Here is a 19,573-nt window from a genome sequence, read left to right as displayed (position 1 = left end):
TTGCCAGTCCCAGTGTGTGGGGGCATTGCCAGTCCCAGTGTGAGGGGGGAGCATTGCCAGTCCCAGTGTGTGGGGGGCATTGCCAGTCCCAGTGTGTGGGGGGCATTGCCAGTCCCAGTGTGAGGGGGGGCATTGCCAGTCCCAGTGTGAGGGGGGCATTGCCAGTCCCAGTGTGTGGGGGCATTGCCAGTCCCAGTGTGAGGGGGAGCATTGCCAGTCCCAGTGTGAGGGGGGGCATTGCCAGTCCCAGTGTGAGGGGGAGCATTGCCAGTCCCAGTGTGAGGGGGAGCATTGCCAGTCCCAGTGTGAGGGGGAGCATTGCCAGTCCCAGTGTGGGGGGGGCATTGCCAGTCCCAGTGTGGGGGGGAGCATTGCCAGTCCCAGTGTGGGGGGGGCATTGCCAGTCCCAGTGTGGGGGGGAGCATTGCCAGTCCCAGTGTGAGGGGGGGCATTGCCAGTCCCAGTGTGAGGGGGGGCATTGCCAGTCCCAGTGTGTGGGGGCATTGCCAGTCCCAGTGTGAGGGGGGAGCATTGCCAGTCCCAGTGTGTGGGGGCATTGCCAGTCCCAGTGTGTGGGGGGCATTGCCTGTCCCAGTGTGAGGTGGGGCATTGCCAGTCCCAGTGTGAGGGGGGCATTGCCAGTCCCAGTGTGTGGGGGCATTGCCAGTCCCAGTGTGAGGGGGAGCATTGCCAGTCCCAGTGTGAGGGGGGGCATTGCCAGTCCCAGTGTGAGGGGGAGCATTGCCAGTCCCAGTGTGAGGGGGGCATTGCCAGTCCCAGTGTGTGGGGGGCATTGCCAGTCCCAGTGTGAGGGGGAGCATTGCCAGTCCCAGTGTGAGGGGGGGCATTGCCAGTCCCAGTGTGAGGGGGAGCATTGCCAGTCCCAGTGTGAGGGGGAGCATTGCCAGTCCCAGTGTGTGGGGGGAGCATTGCCAGTCCCAGTCTGGGGGGGGCATTGCCAGTCCCAGTGTGAGGGGGAGAATTGCCAGTCCCAGTGTGAGGGGGGAGCATTGCCAGTCCCAGTGTGGGGGGGGGCATTGCCAGTCCCAGTGTGGGGGGGCATTGCCAGTCCCAGTGTGGGGGGGGCATTGCCAGTCCCAGTGTGAGGCGGGGCATTGCCAGTCCCAGTGTGAGGGGGAGCATTGCCAGTCCCAGTGTGAGGGGGGAGCATTACCAGTCCCAGTGTGTGGGGGCATTGCCAGTCCCAGTGTGAGGGGGGGCATTGCCAGTCCCAGTGTGAGGGGGGCATTGCCAGTCCCAGTGTGTGGGGGCATTGCCAGTCCCAGTGTGAGGGGGAGCATTACCAGTCCCAGTGTGTGGGGGCATTGCCAGTCCCAGTGTGGGGGGGCATTGCCAGTCCCAGTGTGGGGGGGGCATTGCCAGTCCCAGTGTGAGGGGGGGCATTACCAGTCCCAGTGTGTGGGGGCATTGCCAGTCCCAGTGTGGGGGGGCATTGCCAGTCCCAGTGTGTGGGGGGGCATTGCCAGTCCCAGTGTGGGGGGGCATTGCCAGTCCCAGTGTGAGGGGGGCATTGCCAGTCCCAGTGTGAGGGGGGGCATTGCCAGTCCCAGTGTGTGGGGGCATTGCCAGTCCCAGTGTGAGGGGGGAGCATTGCCAGTCCCAGTGTGTGGGGGCATTGCCAGTCCCAGTGTGTGGGGGGCATTGCCAGTCCCAGTGTGAGGGGGGGCATTGCCAGTCCCAGTGTGAGGGGGGCATTGCCAGTCCCAGTGTGTGGGGGCATTGCCAGTCCCAGTGTGAGGGGGAGCATTGCCAGTCCCAGTGTGAGGGGGGCATTGCCAGTCCCAGTGTGAGGGGGGCATTGCCAGTCCCAGTGTGAGGGGGGGCATTGCCAGTCCCAGTGTGAGGGGGGGCATTGCCAGTCCCAGTGTGAGGGGGGAGCATTGCCAGTCCCAGTGTGAGGGGGGCATTGCCAGTCCCAGTGTGTGGGGGGCATTGCCAGTCCCAGTGTGAGGGGGGGCATTGCCAGTCCCAGTGTGTGGGGGGCATTGCCAGTCCCAGTGTGACGGGGAGCATTGCCAGTCCCAGTGTGAGGGGGGGCATTGCCAGTCCCAGTGTGAGGGGGAGCATTGCCAGTCCCAGTGTGAGGGGGGAGCATTGCCAGTCCCAGTGTGTGGGGGGAGCATTGCCAGTCCCAGTGTGGGGGGCATTGCCAGTCCCAGTGTGGGGGGGAGCATTGCCAGTCCCAGTGTGAGGGGGAGCATTGCCAGTCCCAGTGTGGGGGGGAGCATTGCCAGTCCCAGTGTGAGGGGGGAGCATTGCCAGTCCCAGTGTGGGGGGGCATTGCCAGTCCCAGTGTGAGGGGGGGCATTGCCAGTCCCAGTGTGTGGGGGCATTGCCAGTCCCAGTGTGAGGGGGGAGCATTGCCAGTCCCAGTGTGTGGGGGCATTGCCAGTCCCAGTGTGAGGGGGGGCATTGCCAGTCCCAGTGTGAGGGGGAGCATTGCCAGTCCCAGTGTGAGGGGGAGCATTGCCAGTCCCAGTGTTGGGGGGCATTGCCAGTCCCAGTGTGAGGGGGGAGCATTGCCAGTCCCAGTGTGGGGGGGGCATTGCCAGTCCCAGTGTGGGGAGGAGCATTGCCAGTCCCAGTGTGAGGGGGGGCATTGCCAGTCCCAGTGTGAGGGGGGGCATTGCCAGTCCCAGTGTGTGGGGGCATTGCCAGTCCCAGTGTGAGGGGGGAGCATTGCCAGTCCCAGTGTGTGGGGGCATTGCCAGTCCCAGTGTGAGGGGGGGCATTGCCAGTCCCAGTGTGAGGGGGGCATTGCCAGTCCCAGTGTGAGGGGGGCATTGCCAGTCCCAATGTGTGGGGGCATTGCCAGTCCCAGTGTGAGGGGGAGCATTGCCAGTCCCAGTGTGAGGGGGGGCATTGCCAGTCCCAGTGTGTGGGGGCATTGCCAGTCCCAGTGTGAGGGGGGAGCATTGCCAGTCCCAGTGTGTGGGGGCATTGCCAGTCCCAGTGTGTGGGGGGCATTGCCAGTCCCAGTGTGAGGGGGGGCATTGCCAGTCCCAGTGTGAGGGGGGCATTGCCAGTCCCAGTGTGTGGGGGCATTGCCAGTCCCAGTGTGAGGGGGAGCATTGCCAGTCCCAGTGTGAGGGGGGGCATTGCCAGTCCCAGTGTGAGGGGGAGCATTGCCAGTCCCAGTGTGAGGGGGAGCATTGCCAGTCCCAGTGTGAGGGGGAGCATTGCCAGTCCCAGTGTGAGGGGGGAGCATTGCCAGTCCCAGTGTGGGGGGGGCATTGCCAGTCCCAGTGTGGGGGGGAGCATTGCCAGTCCCAGTGTGAGGGGGGGCATTGCCAGTCCCAGTGTGAGGGGGGGCATTGCCAGTCCCAGTGTGTGGGGGCATTGCCAGTCCCAGTGTGAGGGGGGAGCATTGCCAGTCCCAGTGTGTGGGGGCATTGCCAGTCCCAGTGTGTGGGGGGCATTGCCTGTCCCAGTGTGAGGTGGGGCATTGCCAGTCCCAGTGTGAGGGGGGCATTGCCAGTCCCAGTGTGTGGGGGCATTGCCAGTCCCAGTGTGAGGGGGAGCATTGCCAGTCCCAGTGTGAGGGGGAGCATTGCCAGTCCCAGTGTGAGGGGGAGCATTGCCAGTCCCAGTGTGAGGGGGGCATTGCCAGTCCCAGTGTGTGGGGGGCATTGCCAGTCCCAGTGTGAGGGGGAGCATTGCCAGTCCCAGTGTGAGGGGGGGGCATTGCCAGTCCCAGTGTGAGGGGGAGCATTGCCAGTCCCAGTGTGAGGGGGGAGCATTGCCAGTCCCAGTGTGAGGGGGGGCATTGCCAGTCCCAGTGTGAGGGGGGGCATTGCCAGTCCCAGTGTGTGGGGGGAGCATTGCCAGTCCCAGTCTGGGGGGGCATTGCCAGTCCCAGTGTGAGGGGGAGAATTGCCAGTCCCAGTGTGAGGGGGGAGCATTGCCAGTCCCAGTGTGGGGGGGGGCATTGCCAGTCCCAGTGTGGGGGGGGGCATTGCCAGTCCCAGTGTGGGGGGGCATTGCCAGTCCCAGTGTGGGGGGGCATTGCCAGTCCCAGTGTGGGGGGGCATTGCCAGTCCCAGTGTGAGGGGGGAGCATTACCAGTCCCAGTGTGGGGGGGGGCATTGCCAGTCCCAGTGTGAGGGGGGGCATTACCAGTCCCAGTGTGGGGGGGGGGCATTGCCAGTCCCAGTGTGAGGCGGGGCATTGCCAGTCCCAGTGTGAGGGGGAGAATTGCCAGTCCCAGTGTGAGGGGGGGCATTACCAGTCCCAGTGTGAGGGGGGGCATTACCAGTCCCAGTGTGAGGGGGGAGCATTACCAGTCCCAGTGTGTGGGGGCATTGCCAGTCCCAGTGTGAGGGGGGGCATTGCCAGTCCCAGTGTGAGGGGGGGCATTACCAGTCCCAGTGTGAGGGGGGAGCATTACCAGTCCCAGTGTGTGGGGGCATTGCCAGTCCCAGTGTGAGGGGGGGCATTGCCAGTCCCAGTGTGAGGGGGGCATTGCCAGTCCCAGTGTGTGGGGGCATTGCCAGTCCCAGTGTGAGGGGGGCATTGCCAGTCCCAGTGTGAGGGGGGCATTGCCAGTCCCAGTGTGAGGGGGGGCATTGCCAGTCCCAGTGTGTGGGGGCATTGCCAGTCCCAGTGTGAGGGGGGGCATTGCCAGTCCCAGTGTGTGGGGGCATTGCCAGTCCCAGTGTGTGGGGGGCATTGCCAGTCCCAGTGTGAGGGGGGCATTGCCAGTCCCAGTGTGAGGGGGGCATTGCCAGTCCCAGTGTGTGGGGGCATTGCCAGTCCCAGTGTGAGGGGGAGCATTGCCAGTCCCAGTGTGAGGGGGGGCATTGCCAGTCCCTGTGTGAGGGGGAGCATTGCCAGTCCCAGTGTGAGGGGGGCATTGCCAGTCCCAGTGTGAGGGAGAGCATTGCCAGTCCCAGTGTGAGGGAGAGCATTGCCAGTCCCAGTGTGAGGGGGAGCATTGCCAGTCCCAGTGTGAGGGGGGGCATTGCCAGTCCCAGTGTGAGGGGGAGAATTGCCAGTCCCAGTGTGAGGGGGGGCATTGCCAGTCCCAGTGTGAGGGGGGCATTGCCTGTCCCAGTGTGTGGGGGGCATTGCCAGTCCCAGTGTGAGGGGGGGCATTGCCAGTCCCAGTGTGAGGGGGGGAGCATTGCCAGTCCCAGTGTGGGGGGGCATTGCCAGTCCCAGTGTGAGGGGGGGCATTGCCAGTCCCAGTGTGAGGGGGGGAGCATTGCCAGTCCCAGTGTGGGGGGGGCATTGCCAGTCCCAGTGTGAGGGGGGGAGCATTGCCAGTCCCAGTGTGAGGAGGGGCATTGCCAGTCCCAGTGTGGGGAGGGGGCATTGCCAGTCCCAGTGTGGGGAGGGGGCATTGCCAGTCCCAGTGTGGGGGGCATTGCCACTCCCAGTGTGAGGAGGGGCATTGCCAGTCCCAGTGTGGGGGGGCATTGCCAGTCCCAGTGTGAGGGGGGAGCATTGCCAGTCCCAATGTGAGGGGGGAGCATTGCCAGTCCCAGTGTGAGGGGGGAGCATTGCCAGTCCCAGTGTGGGGGGGGCATTGCCAGTCCCAGTGTGTGGGGGGCATTGCCAGTCCCAGTGTGAGGGGGGGCATTGCCAGTCCCAGTGTGAGGGGGGCATTGCCAGTCCTAGTGTGTGGGGGCATTGCCAGTCCCAGTGTGAGGGGGAGCATTGCCAGTCCCAGTGTGAGGGGGAGCATTGCCAGTCCCAGTGTGAGGGGGCATTGCCAGTCCCAGTGTGAGGGGGCATTGCCAGTCCCAGTGTGAGGGAGAGCATTGCCAGTCCCAGTGTGGGGGAGCATTGCCAGTCCCAGTCTGAGGGGGAGCATTGCCAGTCCCAGTGTGGGGGGGGTATTGCCAGTCCCAGTGTGAGGGGGGGAGCATTGCCAGTCCCAGTGTGGGGGGGGAGCATTGCCAGTCCCAGTGTGAGGGGGGGAGCATTGCCAGTCCCAGTGTGAGGAGGGGCATTGCCAGTCCCAGTGTGAGGGGGGGAGCATTGCCAGTCCCAGTGTGAGGGGGGGAGCATTGCCAGTCCCAGTGTGAGGGGGGGAGCATTGCCAGTCCCAGTGTGAGGAGGGGCATTGCCAGTCCCAGTGTGAGGAGGGGCATTGCCAGTCCCAGTGTGAGGGGGGGAGCATTGCCAGTCCCAGTGTGAGGGGGGGAGCATTGCCAGTCCCAGTGTGGGGGGGGCATTGCCAGTCCCAGTGTGAGGGCGGCATTGCCAGTCCCAGTGTGAGGGGGAGCATTGCCAGTCCCAGTGTGGGGGGGGCATTGCCAGTCCCAGTGTGAGGGGGCATTGCCAGTCCCAGTGTGAGGGGGGGGCATTACCAGTCCCAGTGTGAGGGGGGGGCATTGCCAGTCCCAGTGTGAGGGGGAAGCATTGCCAGTCCCAGTGTGGGGGGGGAGCATTGCCAGTCCCAGTGTGAGGGGGGAGCATTGCCAGTCCCAGTGTGAGGAGGGGCATTGCCAGTCCCAGTGTGGGGAGGGGGCATTGCCAGTCCCAGTGTGGGGGGCATTGCCAGTCCCAGTGTGGGGGGCATTGCCAGTCCCAGTGTGGGGGGGGCATTGCCAGTCCCAGTGTGGGGAGGGGGCATTGCCAGTCCCAGTGTGGGGGGGGCATTGCCAGTCCCAGTGTGAGGGGGGAGCATTGCCAGTCCCAGTGTGAGGGGGGAGCATTGCCAGTCCCAGTGTGAGGAGTTGCATTGCCAGTCCCAGTGTGGGGAGGGGGCATTGCCAGTCCCAGTGTGGGGGGCATTGCCAGTCCCAGTGTGGGGAGGGGGCATTGCCAGTCCCAGTGTGGGGGGCATTGCCAGTCCCAGTGTGGGGGGCATTGCCAGTCCCAGTGTGGGGGCATTGCCAGTCCCAGTGTGGGGAGGGGGCATTGCCAGTCCCAGTGTGGGGGGCATTGCCAGTCCCAGTGTGGGGGGGGCATTGCCAGTCCCAGTGTGGGGGGCATTGCCAGTCCCAGTGTGGGGGGGGCATTGCCAGTCCCAGTGTGTGGGGGGGCATTGCCAGTCCCAGTGTGAGGGGGAGCATTGCCAGTCCCAGTGTGGGGGGGGGCATTGCCAGTCCCAGTGTGGGGGGAGCATTGCCAGTCCCAGTGTGGGGAGGGGGCATTGCCAGTCCCAGTGTGGGGGGGGGGTATTGCCAGTCCCAGTGTGGGGGGGGTATTGCCAGTCCCAGTGTGGGGGGCATTGCCAGACCCAGTGTGAGGGGGGCATTGCCAGTCCCAGTGTGGGGAGGGGGCATTGCCAGTCCCAGTGTGGGGGGGGTATTGCCAGTCCCAGTGTGAGGGGGGCATTGCCAGTCCCAGTGTGGGGAGGGGGCATTGCCAGTCCCAGTGTGAGGGGGGCATTGCCAGTCCCAGTGTGGGGAGGGGGCTTTGCCAGTCCCAGTGTGAGGGGGGCATTGCCAGTCCCAGTGTGGGGAGGGGGCATTGCCAGTCCCAGTGTGGGGGGGGGGTATTGCCAGTCCCAGTGTGGGGGGCATTGCCAGACCCAGTGTGGGGAGGGGGCATTGCCAGTCCCAGTGTGGGGGGGTTATTGCCAGTCCCAGTGTGGGGTGGGTATTGCCAGTCCCAGTGTGGGGGGGGGGTATTGTCAGTCCCAGTGTGGGGGGGGGTATTGCCAGTCCCAGTGTGGGGGGGGGTATTGCCAGTCCCAGTGTGGGGGGGGGCATTGCCAGTCCCAGTGTGGGGGGGGGGGTATTGCCAGTCCCAGTGTGGGGGGGGGCATTGCCAGTCCCAGTGTGAGGGGGGGCATTGCCAGTCCCAGTGTGGGGGGGGGCATTGCCAGTCCCAGTGTGGGGGGGGGGCATTGCCAGTCCCAGTGTGGGGGGGGGCATTGCCAGTCCCAGTGTGGGGGGGGGGGCATTGCCAGTCCCAGTGTGAGGGGGGGCATTGCCAGTCCCAGTGTGGGGGGGGGCATTGCCAGTCCCAGTGTGGGGGGGGGGGGGTATTGCCAGTCCCAGTGTGGGGGGGGCCCAGACTGATCATTGTGGTGGATATTGAGACTCTGCTCAGTGCTGTGGATGTTAATAAATGAATCAGTTAATTATTTTGTTCTGAATTCGGGCATTCACTGGACAGCCTGAAGGGACTTTCGATGACAACCTACCCTGCTGCTGGAGGGGGCGGGCTCCCGGTCTGACTGACACTTTCCTTCACCAATAACAACACGGAACAGCGCTGCTCTGGCGGGAGTCCGAGCGACCGGCCAATCAGAGGCCGCGTGTTGCTGAAAGCAGGTTCGGTTGATGCGACATTGAAAAGGTGCGCAGGCGCCGGGCGGGCGGCCAGTGATGTCGGCGATGATGGCGGGAGACGCGGCCGTGGAGAGAAAGATGCCGCACCGGCCTTTCCTCATCGCCGTTAGCGGCGGCACCGCCAGCGGTAAAGTACGTGGTGGTCCCGGGGATGGCGCTTTTACCTCGGGCTCTGACCGGGGCCTCCCGCTGCCGCTAATTTAACCATTGATGGCCATCCGCGTGGTGGCGGCGCGCAGGCGCAGTGCCGTTTAGGGCGGCGCGCAGGCGCAGTGCCGTTTAGGGCGGCGCGCGTGTGTACCAGGCACCTTTTGGTAATGAGGCCAATACCGGGCGGATCACCGCTGGCTGATTAATGCGTGGCAAGAAAAGAGGGCGGGCCTTTTAAATCCTTAAACAGGAAATATAAAGATGGAAGGCTGCAGGTGAATCATTTTCAGCCTCAGCACCACGAGAAGCTTCTAAAAGGAGCTGTGATTATAAGCACAGAGTAAGTGGGCGGCTTTAGATAAATTATTGAGCTAACTTTAAGTTTGTGTGTGTGAGAGTCAGGGGTCACGAACCCCCTCCCCCCAATCTGCCCAACAGTGGCCCCCACTCCTGCCTTCAGCAGGTGGCTGATTCTCCAGGACGGAGTGGTGAACATTCACCTGCCTTCTCTCCAGCTGTGCCTGTCATGATCGCACCTCTGGAACGCTGCGATGCAGCGATTGGCTGTTTGCTGCAGGAATCTCCGGCTTGCTGGGTAAGGTCCCGGGTTGGACAATGTCACAAATCAGTGGTTGGTGGGAGATCACTCGGAGTGAGCGGGAAGGAGGAGGGTTGAGTGGATTCCCTCACGGGGTGAGCTGATTATGGGATGTGCGTTGCTCGGGAGTGGCTCCTTGCAACTTGACCAAGGCAATAGTTGGTCCTGTTGTCCAGCCAAGCAGGCAGATAATCGGAGATGTTGGCATCGTTTGCTGCCTTGCTCGCTATTCCAAGGTGAACATCTTAGTTTCAGCAAACATACAGATGCGAAATATCTGGGGCAGAAGTATTTTTGTTCCATGATGAAAGACGATCCCTGGGCTGGGGTCCTTGGCAACATAGTTGGAGTGCTTTCTAAAGGCCGCATGTTCACATTGCTGCTGTTTCTCTTGTTAATGCGAAAGCTCTTTTTCTACATGTTATCGCCCCTCTCCTGAAGCGCTGACTTTTGCTGAGGCACAGTTCGGTGGGATTGACCTAGACAGTGAATGTTCAACCACGGGATGCGTCCCTGCTGAGTCCCATCCTGTCCCCATGTGTAGTTTCCAGCAGAAAACACTGGATAGTGAATGGGAGCAGGAATCCTGGCTGAGTTGTTTCCTCTGCCTAACCCAGGGGCACTGATCTGGCTGTCATCAGTTAACTCAGCATAGAGCAAGGATTAGACCTAAGCCCTGCCTGCTCTGCATGGCTCAGTAACACACTGAGCTGTGGCGGAGTGCTGTAGTTTTCTTTGAAAGGTTTGTGTTTGTTTGTTGGTGAATTCTGTTTTTGGATTATACAGGATGAGCAGTGCTGCAGTTACAGGCCCAGTAACCCATAGGGAGTTTCTCTCACACTGTGGCTGGGTGAGGGTGCGTCTGGGCTGACATGTCTCACTCTAAATACTTACATGGATATCGGAGTAGGCCAGTCGGCCCCTCGAGCCTGTGCCACCATTCAATGCGATCATGGCTGATCTGTAGCCTAACCCCATCCGCCCGCCTTAGCTCCATATCCCTTCATACCATGGGCCAGCAAAAATCTATCGATCTCAGTTTTAAAAATTATTCATTGAGCAAGCATCAACTGCTTTTTGTGGGAGAGAGTTCCCGCACTTCTGCCATCCTTTGCGTGAAGAAGTGTTTCTTAACTTCTCTCCTGAATGGCCGGGCTCTGATTTTAAGGTTGTGTCCCCTTGTCCTAGTCCCCCACACTAGTGGAAATAGTTTATTTCTATCTAGCGGACACAGGAGAGTGTTAAATAATGAACAGGATATAATTTAATCATCTATTTTTGGCACAGTCCTCAGTGTGTCAGAAAATCGTTGAGCTGCTGGGACAGAATAAAGTGGACCAACACCAGAAACAGGTGGTGATCCTGAGCCAGGACAGTTTCTACAAGGTACTAACCGCAGATCAGAAAGCCAAGGCCAGTAAAGGACAGTATAACTTCGATCATCCAGGTACCTGCACGAGTGAGAGGGGTATCGGTTGGGGGGGGAAGGGACTGGGGGAGAGGGGCACAGGGAAGGGCTGGGGTAGAGGGATATCGGGAAGGGGGCTGGGGCAGAGGGGTGTCAGGGTACTAAGTAGAGTGGCTTCGGGAAGGATTTACAGAATCTCTTTGAATAAAGGGAGCCCCAATATCTTCCTTTGTTCCATGTTTGTGAGATATTTTGTGCTGCGTCTGGTCAGTGTTGTGCCGATTCTGCCTGAGGCTCCGTCGGTGGAGAGCAGGATGTGTGCAGTGTCTTGGTGTGGCTGTAGTGAGAATGTCCTGTTTGTAAATGGGTCTGTGTCTCTCATGCATTGAACTAATGACCCGGGGGGGTCTTTTGTTAACGTTGTTACTGAGCTGGATGGTTGGGACGCTCACTGATTTGATGAATGCTGTTTGTTGTGACGAGTCACAGGCTGCCAAATCGCCCATGTCCTTTTCCTCCTGTGTACAGATGCCTTTGACAACGAGCTGATTCTTCGGACGCTGAACGATATCGTCAATGGCCGAACGGTCCCGATTCCTGTCTATGATTTTGTTAAACATTCACGGTGTGTATCAGAGTGGGTGGGATTGTTGCACTGGCTTCCGAGTCTCATTAAAATAGACAGTTAACAAAAAAGAAAAGCAAAGGTTGTAGGAATTGGAGTCAAAACTGGGAGTGTGGGTGTAGCCTGAGGGGAGATGGACTGAGTGTCTGCTGCCCCACAGTCCTGCTGGCAAAGGGTGACCAGGAATATGTTCTCCCCCCTTTCAGAGTGACTGATGGATGTCTGATTTACACAATCATTCAGCTGCCTGTCGGTGGCCCCCCCTCCGGTGCGCCGGGGTCGTGGGGAGGTGGGGTCATCCTGGTTGTGCTGGGCCGGGTCGGGTGCTGTCCTAATAGCTCGCTTGGTCAGTGTTGCCTCGTGTGTTTCTGAGCGGCACAGACTGGGGAGCTCGGGCTGTTGTTTCCCCTGATCTCGGTCACAGCAGCCAGTTCAGGCTCCTGTGGCTGCGGATATTGCATGAAGATAGGAGCAGCGATGCCCCCACAGTCGAATACCCTCCTGATACTGGCTGTCTGTGCAAATAAAGACTGCCTCCTTGAATAAGGTGCCAGGGGACACAAGCTGCCTGTGGAACCCACCCAAGCAAACAGCAGATCAGGGGTTCAACAACCGGGGGAGGGGAATGACTGCTGGTTTAGACAGGGGTGGGGGGGGAGAGGGGAATGACTGGTTTTGGGGGGGGGGTCTTCAAACTCGAAACACCACCACTGCATTTGTTCTCTGGGGAATCCAATGTTTGTCAAACTAAGGAGGCCTGGTGATCAGTCGCCTGGAGGGTGGATTGAGACTGACTGAAGATTTTACTGTGTACAGGAAGGAGGAGATGGCCATGGTTTATCCTGCAGATGTGCTCCTCTTTGAGGGGATCCTGGTTTTCTATTCCCAGGAGATCAGGGATTTGTTCCAGATGAAACTTTTCGTGGATACAGATGCTGATACCAGGCTTTCCCGAAGAGGTAGGTGGGGTTCGCACTATTAAACGGCGAGTGAGAGGGATTACTTGTTTCTTTGTCTCCATCCTACTCGATTCACTTTTCCATTTCTTGCATCCCTCGCCCAAAGTTCTGCCGTTTTGATCAGCTCTTAAGCCACTATACCCGTCCCTAGGGTGTGGGGGGGCTGGACTCGGGGCCCACTATACCCGTCCCTGGGGTCTGAGGGCTGGACTCGGGGCCCCACTATACCCGTCCCTGGGGTCTGAGGGCTGGACTCGGGGCCCCACTATACCCGTCCCTGGGGTGTGGGGGGGCTGGACTCGGGGCCCACTATACCCGTCCCTGGGGTGTGGGGGGGCTGGACTCGGGGCCCCACTATACCCGCTCCCTGGGGTCTGAGGGCTGGACTCGGGGCCCCACTATACCCGTCCCTAGGGTGTGGGGGGCTGGACTCGGGGCCCCACTATACCCGTCCCTGGGGTGTGGGGGGGCTGGACTCGGGGCCCCACTATACCCGTCCCTGGGGTGTGGGGGGGCTGGACTCGGGGCCCCACTATACCCGTCCCTGGGGTGTGGGGGAGCTGGACTCGGGGCCCCACTATACCCGCTCCCTGGGGTGTGGGGGAGCTGGACTCGGGGCCCACTATACCCGCTCCCTGGGGTGTGAGAGGGGCTGGACTCAGGGCCCCACTATACCCGCTCCCTGGGGTCTGAGGGCTGGACTCGGGGTCCACTATACCCGCTCCCTGGGGTGTGGGGGAGCTGGACTCGGGGCCCCACTATACCTGCTCCCTGGGGTGTGAGAGGGGCTGGACTCGGGGTCATATAGCTGGAGTGGAGCAGCATGTGCTCACTGGGGTATGATGAGTGCATGTGTAGTTTTGAGAGCAATCCCCCCCCCCGCTCACCCTTCCTCTGGGCGCTGGTGTACTGCTTGAGTAGCGAGTTCATTTTTTCAGGGATTTTTACAATTTCAATTTTCTCTTCTCTTCCCCTGCCCCCCCACCCAGTACTGAGAGACATCAACGAGAGGGGGAGGGACCTGGAGCAGATTCTGACACAGTACACCACCTTTGTAAAACCAGCTTTTGAGGAGTTCTGCCTTCCGGTGAGCAATGTTTGTGAGGTAATGGGGTAAAGGGTACTGTTCTGGTGAGCTGGGTTCATGGGTTAAGAGGCTGGGTGCCGGCAGCACTCTGGATTGGTGATGATGGTGAAGTAGCAGGAAGCAGGCACTATGGGAATTGTGACTGAACTCGCGGGCTGAGATTGTCGATGTGAATTTGTTGTGTTCTGAGGATGTTGATTGAGTTCATTTAAAAATTCACTGAAAATAAAACCTGATTGATCCCTGGGACAGGAGTGAGAGGCACTGCAGTGAGGCAGATCTGGTTAAGGAGTGTAAATGAGAAGAGGTAGGGGGCCTGGTACTGCTGCTGGTTCAGTGCAAGGAGGCTGTGTGAAGGGGCAGTAACTTCTTGTTTTCTCATTCACAGACCAAAAAATATGCTGATGTCATCATCCCCAGAGGGGTGGAAAACCTGGGTGAGTATAAAGTCCCCCAGAGAGCATCCGAGCTACCGAGGGGCCGGGCCAATGTGGCCAAACAGTGTAGATGCCACAGCGCACGGGGAGGGGCGAGAGCGTGGGGAGGGGACGGGGGGGGGGGCGAGAGTAAGGGGGGAGGGGGCGAGGGGGGGGGCGAGAGCGTGGGGAGGGGACTGGGAGGGGGGGGCGAGAGTAAGGGGGGAGGGGGCTGGGAGGGGGGGGCGAGAGTAAGGGGGGAGGGGGCGAGAGCGTGGGGAGGGGACTGGGAGGGGGGGGCGAGAGTAAGGGGGGAGGGGGCGAGAGCGTGGGGAGGGGACTGGGAGGGGGGGGCGAGAGTAAGGGGGGAGGGGGCGAGAGCGTGGGGAGGGGACTGGGAGGGGGGGCGAGAGTAAGGGGGGAGGGGACTGGGGGGCGAGAGCGTGGGGAGGGGACGGGGGGGGGGGAGAGTAAGGGGGGAGGGGACGAGACTGCTCCCGTTGGTTCGCGGTGAACATATAAAGTTCAAGGATTTTTCTGCTCTTTCTACAGTTGCCATTAACCTGATTGTGCAGCATATTCAGGATATCCTGACTGGTGGTCTCACTAAACGCAACGGCTGTGTGAATGGACACACGACGCCACGCACTCGACACAGCTCGGAGTCCAGCACCCGCCCTCATTAACCACCCTGGCAGCGCACAGAGAGTGAGTGAGTGCGTGGAGACTGTGTGCGCGTGTTTTTTTTTTATTCGTTCATGGGATGTGGGCGTCGCTGGCGAGGCCGGCATTTATTGCCCATCCCTAATTGCCCTTGAGAAGGTGGTGGTGAGCCGCCTTCTTGAACCGCTGCAGTCCGTGTGGTGAAGGTTCTCCCACAGTGCTGTTAGGAAGGGAGTTCCAGGATTTTGACCCAGCGACGATGAAGGAACGGCGATATATTTCCAAGTCAGGATGGTGTGTGACTTGGAGGGGAACGTGCAGGTGGTGTTGTTCCCATGTGCCTGCTGCCCTTGTCCTTCTAGGTGGTAGAGGTCGCGGGTTTGGGAGGTGCTGTCGAAGAAGCCTTGGTGAGTTGCTGCAGTGCATCCTGTGGATGGTACACACTGCAGCCACAGTGCGCCGGTGGTGAAGGGAGTGAATGTTTAGGGTGGTGGATGGGGTGCCAATCAAGTGGGCTGCTTTGTCCTGGATGGTGTCGAGCTTCTTGAGTGTTGTTGGAGCTGCACTCATCCAGGCAAGTGGAGAGTATTCCATCACACTCCTGACTTGTGCCTTGTAGATGGTGGAAAGGCTTTGGGGAGTCAGGAGGTGAGTCACTCGCCACAGAATACCCAGCCTCTGACCTGCTCTTGTAGCACAGTATTTATATGGCTGGTTCAGTTAAGTTTCTGGTCAATGGTGATCCCCAGGATGTTGATGGTGGGGGATTCGGCGATGGTAATGCCGTTGAATGTCATGGGGAGGTGGTTAGTCTCTCTCGTTGGAGATGGTCATTGCCTGGCACTTGTCTGGCGCGAATGTTACTTGCATGTTACTTGCATGTTACTTGCATGTTACTTAGAAAATCATAATATGATTCGGCAGAGTCAACATGGTTTTATGAAAGGGATATCGTGTTTGACAAATCTAATGGAGTTTTTTGAGGGTTAACTATAAGGGTAGAGAAGGGGGAACCAGTGGATGTAGTATATTTGGATTTTCAAAAGGCATTCAATAAGTTGCCACATAAAAGGTTGTTACACAAGATTAGGGCTCATGGGGTTGGGGGTAACATATCAGCATGGATAGAGGATTGGTTAACGGACAGAAAACAGAGAGTAGGAATAAACGGGTCATTCTCAGGTTGGCAGGCTGTAACTAGTGGGGTGCCGCAAGGATCGGTGCTTGGGCCTCATCTATTTACAATCTACATTAATGACTTAGATGAAGGGACCGAGTGTAATGTACCAATTTTGCTGATGATACAAAGCTAGGTGGGAAAGTAAGCTGTGAGGAGGACAGAGAGTCTGTAAAGGGATATGGACAGGTTAAGTGAGTGGGCAAGAAGGTGGCAGATGGAGTATAATGTGGGGAAATGTGAGGTTATTCAATTTGGTAGGAAAAATAGAAAAAATACTTTGTGGTGAGAAACTATTAAATGTTGGTGTTCAGGGAGATTTGGGTGTCCTTGTACACAAAGCACAGGAAGTTAATGTGCAGGTACAGCAAGCAATTAGTAAGGCAAATGGCGTTTTGGCCTTTATTGTAAGGGGGGTTGGAGTACAAGAAGTATAAGGAGGTCTTGCTGCAATTGTACAGGGCTTTGGTGAGACCACACCTGGAGTACTGTGTACAGTTTTGGTCTCCTTATCTAAGGAAGGATAGACTTGCCTTAGAGGCGGTGCAACAAAGGTTCACTAGATTGATTCCTGGGATGAGAGGATTGTCCTATGAGGAGAGATTGAATAGAATGGGCCTATGTTCTCTGGAGTTTAGAAGAATGAGAGGTGAAATCATTGAAACTTAAGATTCTGAGGGGGCTTGACAGGGTAGATGCTGAGAGATTGTTTCCCCTGGCTGGAGAGTCTAGAACTAGAGGCATAGTCTCAGGATAAGGGGTCGGCCATTTAAGACCGAGATGAGGAGGAATTTCTTCACTCAGAGGGTTGTAAATCTTTGAAATTCTCTACCCCAGAGGGCTGTGGAAGCTGAATCATTGAATATATTCAAGGCCGAGATCGATAGATTTTTGGACTCTGGGGGAATCAAGGGATACGTGGATCAGGCGGGAAAGTGGAGTTGAGGTCGAAGATCAGCCATGATGTGATTGAATGGCGGAGCAGGCTCGAGGGGCCGAATGGCCGACTCCTGCTCCTCATGTTGCGCTGCTCGGATCTGTGCCCCTCCCTTGCACTAGATGGATTAGCCTAACCCATTTTCCTGTGAGTAGCTGCTTCCTTTGAGCTCCATATCAACTGGTAAAGGGCACTGGTGTCTGGCTGGGTGTTGTGTGAGCTTGGAGTGAGTGGAGTCCCAGGCTGCCCCTGGGTTCACAGCTTCCATGTTTTTTTTAATTTTTTGGTTCTGATTTTCTCGTATCTGAGGTGACGTCATTGTTGCACTTGGGGTGACCCCCTTGTAGCCTGAGATAGTCTGGCAAGTTCCTGTTGTGTTGATGACACTGTAGGCGAACTCTCTGCATTACAGGGCTCCATCTCCTGTGCAGGGTGATTCGATCAATTCAGAGCATCGTCTCATCACTCAGCTCATTCCCTCGGCAGAGTAGGTAGCACGTCCCTCCCCACCCCTGGGTCCCTCCCCACCCCTGGGTCCCTCCCCACCCCTGGGTCCCTCCCCACCCCTGGGTCCCTCCCCACCCCTGGGTCCCTCCCCACCCCTGGGTCCCTCCCCACCCCTGGGTCCCTCCCCACCCCTGGGTCCCTCCCCACCCCTAGGGGGCCCCACCCTCCAGCGGAGCGGACCCTTGGAAATGTGATGACAGAAGGTACCCGGTTGTTAACAGGCTGGAGGGGGGGTGGTTGCCCCCAGTTAACAACCGGGAACCTTCTGTCATCGCATTTCCAAGGGTCCGCTCCGCTGGGGGCTGCGGTCCGGTGGGAGCTGGGGAGAGGGGGTTTGGGAGGGTCCTGTGGGGCTGCGGAGGGGTGGGGGGTCCGATGGGGGCTGCGGAGGGGTGGGGGGTCCGATGGGGGCTGCGGAGGGGTGGGGGGTCCGATGGGGGCTGCGGAGGGGTGGGGGGTCCGATGGGGGCTGCGGAGGTGGGGGGATTCTCCGGCAGTTTGTCAGATTTCTCTCTCTCTCAGGTCACTGTTCTGCTGCTTGACTGGACAATGATCTTGTGCTTAGTGCCGATTACTGGAAATAAAGTTTATTGAATAAATGTGATGTTTGTTGGCAGGTTATACGTGCTGGTGAGCAGTGAGCGCCGTGTGGGGAGGGAGAAAGAGCAAATTCTGATCACATTCTGGGATTTGAGTGGCTGCAGTTCTTTCCCATTCTGATCGTTCACTGCTGCTCTGAAGGAAGAAGGAACTGGAACTGGTGTTCATTCCGATCCCGATGTTTATTTTTACTGCGTATATATAATTGAATAGGTATTTATAATGGTCAATAAAAGAGTACAGCTCGCAACACCTGCCTGCTGACGGATTCTGTCTGTAAATAATGAGCTAACCGTCACTGGAGGCTCGGGAATGTGTAAGGGGAGCTGGGCCATGGGTGCCCAGTGTGTTGTCAGTATCACTGCCCCGAGGTAATGAGGGGGTCAACTCTATCTTCTGTTCTCCATGGAGTGCTCGCTGCTTCGAACCTGTGTACAGCTGATTTACTGTGTGAGTGGGTGGGGTGGAGCAGCCCATCACCCCTTTGCTGGGACTGGACCTGGACCCAGTCCAGTCGTGGGAGCAGTCACCTCAATGTGGCTTCTCCCTAAATTGTTTTTTTTTGTTTCCAAGGACATTAATCAGACCCCTATCACAGGGGGCCCTGCTACCTGTCCAGCTGTAATGTGTGACATCTCCCCAATCCGCTGGGTGGGTGAGGTCTCCTCGTTTCTCATCCCTGGTGCTGTATTTGGATGGATTGTGAATCTGGTTACTCTCTGAAGCTCACATCTGTTTTACAGTGAGATTGTTCAATGACTGTAACAGATGTTGCAGCTGTTTACTTGAAGATTAAAATGCTGTTTGTATAAAATCCAGCGTCTAAAATCTCTGCTACAGTAGACACAAACTGTACAAAGTCTCCCTCTCTGGGAAAAGCTGGGACGACCAGGACTGAGCTGAGGGCATGGATGGTGTTTGGTATTCATCCTCTGAACACTGCATTGTGCCAGGTTGTAGGGTGTGGCTTTATGGTCAAAATTTCTCTTTGATGTTGTCATTGCCACCTCTCTCGACCCCTCCACTGCCTCTGTTGTCAGACGGCATGTCTGACATCCAGTCACAATTTGTTCAGTAAAATATTGGAAAGACCAAAGCCATTGTCTTTGGCCCCCATCACAAACTGTTCCCTAGCCAGCGATTTCATCCCCCTCCCTGTCCACTGTCTCAGCCTGAACCAGATTGTTCGCAACCTTGGCATCCTATCAACATTTCTGGTATCAGATTACCAAATCTGCTGGTATAGAGAGCCGTATATCCAAGTTTGTTGATGACATTAAGTTAGGTGACACGGTGCAGTGGGCGGGAGCAGGAAGTTGCAAAGGGACATTGATAGATTCAGTGAGTGGGCAAAACTGGCAGATGGAGTTTAATATGGGGAAGTGTGACGTCATCCACTTTGGAGGTAAGAAAGACAGATCAGAGTATTTTCTAAATGGCAAGAAGCCAGGAACTGGATGAGCAGAGATATTTTGGGGTCCAAATACAGAAATGACTAAAAGCTACAGAAATCACAAAAATGAGCCTTTATCTGAATGGGCCTGGAATACAAAAGGGTGGAAGTTATGCTACACACGTGCCAGAGCCCATTGAACAGTGTTTCGATTACCTGGAGGTGCAGAGCTCGAGCAACAGCTGCTTGCCTTTCCAACCCAATTAGAGAAGGCACCAAACTCAATGTCAGTCGTGGCTCAGTGCTGGAACGTTTGCCTTGACGTCAGAAGGTCACAGGTTTAAGCCCCTCTCCAGAAAGTTGAACACGTAATCTAGGCTGACACTTCAGTGCAGTACTGAGGGAGTGCTGCACTGTCGGAGGTGCCGTTTTGGGACAACAGCTGCTGGGAGGTGTTACCTGGGTGTTACGTCCTCTTGGGTGCATGTAAAAGATCCTGTGGCACTATTCGAAGAAGAGCAGGGGAGTTCTCCCTGGTGTCCTGGCCAATATTTATCCCTCAACCAACATCACTAAAACAGATTACCTGGTCATTATCACATTGCAGTTTTTGGGATCTTGCTGTGCACAAATTGGCTCCTGCATTTCCTACATTACAGCAGTGATCACACTTCAAAAGCGTGAAGCACTTTGGAACGTTTTGAGGTCATGAAAGGCACTATACATAAAAGCGAGTCTTTTTATATGAACATGTTCTCAAACTCAGCCACCAGGTAACTCCTC

General features: G+C 57.9%; 1 protein-coding gene across 2 annotated transcripts; it reads left to right on the top strand.

Annotated features, from left to right (window-relative positions):
- The first annotated feature begins 8,264 nt into the window (after positions 1-8,264).
- Positions 8,265-17,647, top strand: LOC137304343 (uridine-cytidine kinase 2-A-like). 2 transcript variants are annotated; one of them, XM_067972892.1, is made up of 8 exons: positions 8,265-8,402; positions 10,306-10,465; positions 10,955-11,051; positions 11,868-12,010; positions 13,000-13,097; positions 13,486-13,534; positions 14,066-14,221; positions 17,415-17,647. In XM_067972892.1, exons 1-7 carry the CDS (start codon positions 8,307-8,309, stop codon positions 14,197-14,199), a joined length of 777 nt encoding a protein of 258 aa, XP_067828993.1. In that variant the 5' UTR covers positions 8,265-8,306; the 3' UTR covers positions 14,200-14,221; positions 17,415-17,647. The 2 variants fall into 2 exon arrangements, with proteins under 2 accessions (XP_067828993.1, XP_067828994.1); XM_067972893.1 differs by having other exon boundaries at positions 14,066-14,225.
- Positions 17,648-19,573: the final 1,926 nt, after the last annotated feature.

This window comes from Heptranchias perlo, chromosome 37, assembly GCF_035084215.1.
Source record: "Heptranchias perlo isolate sHepPer1 chromosome 37, sHepPer1.hap1, whole genome shotgun sequence".
Taxonomy (NCBI): Eukaryota; Metazoa; Chordata; class Chondrichthyes; order Hexanchiformes; family Hexanchidae; genus Heptranchias; species Heptranchias perlo.
Note: the sequence above shows the minus strand (reverse complement) of the source record. Positions and strands in the feature narration are given on the sequence as shown.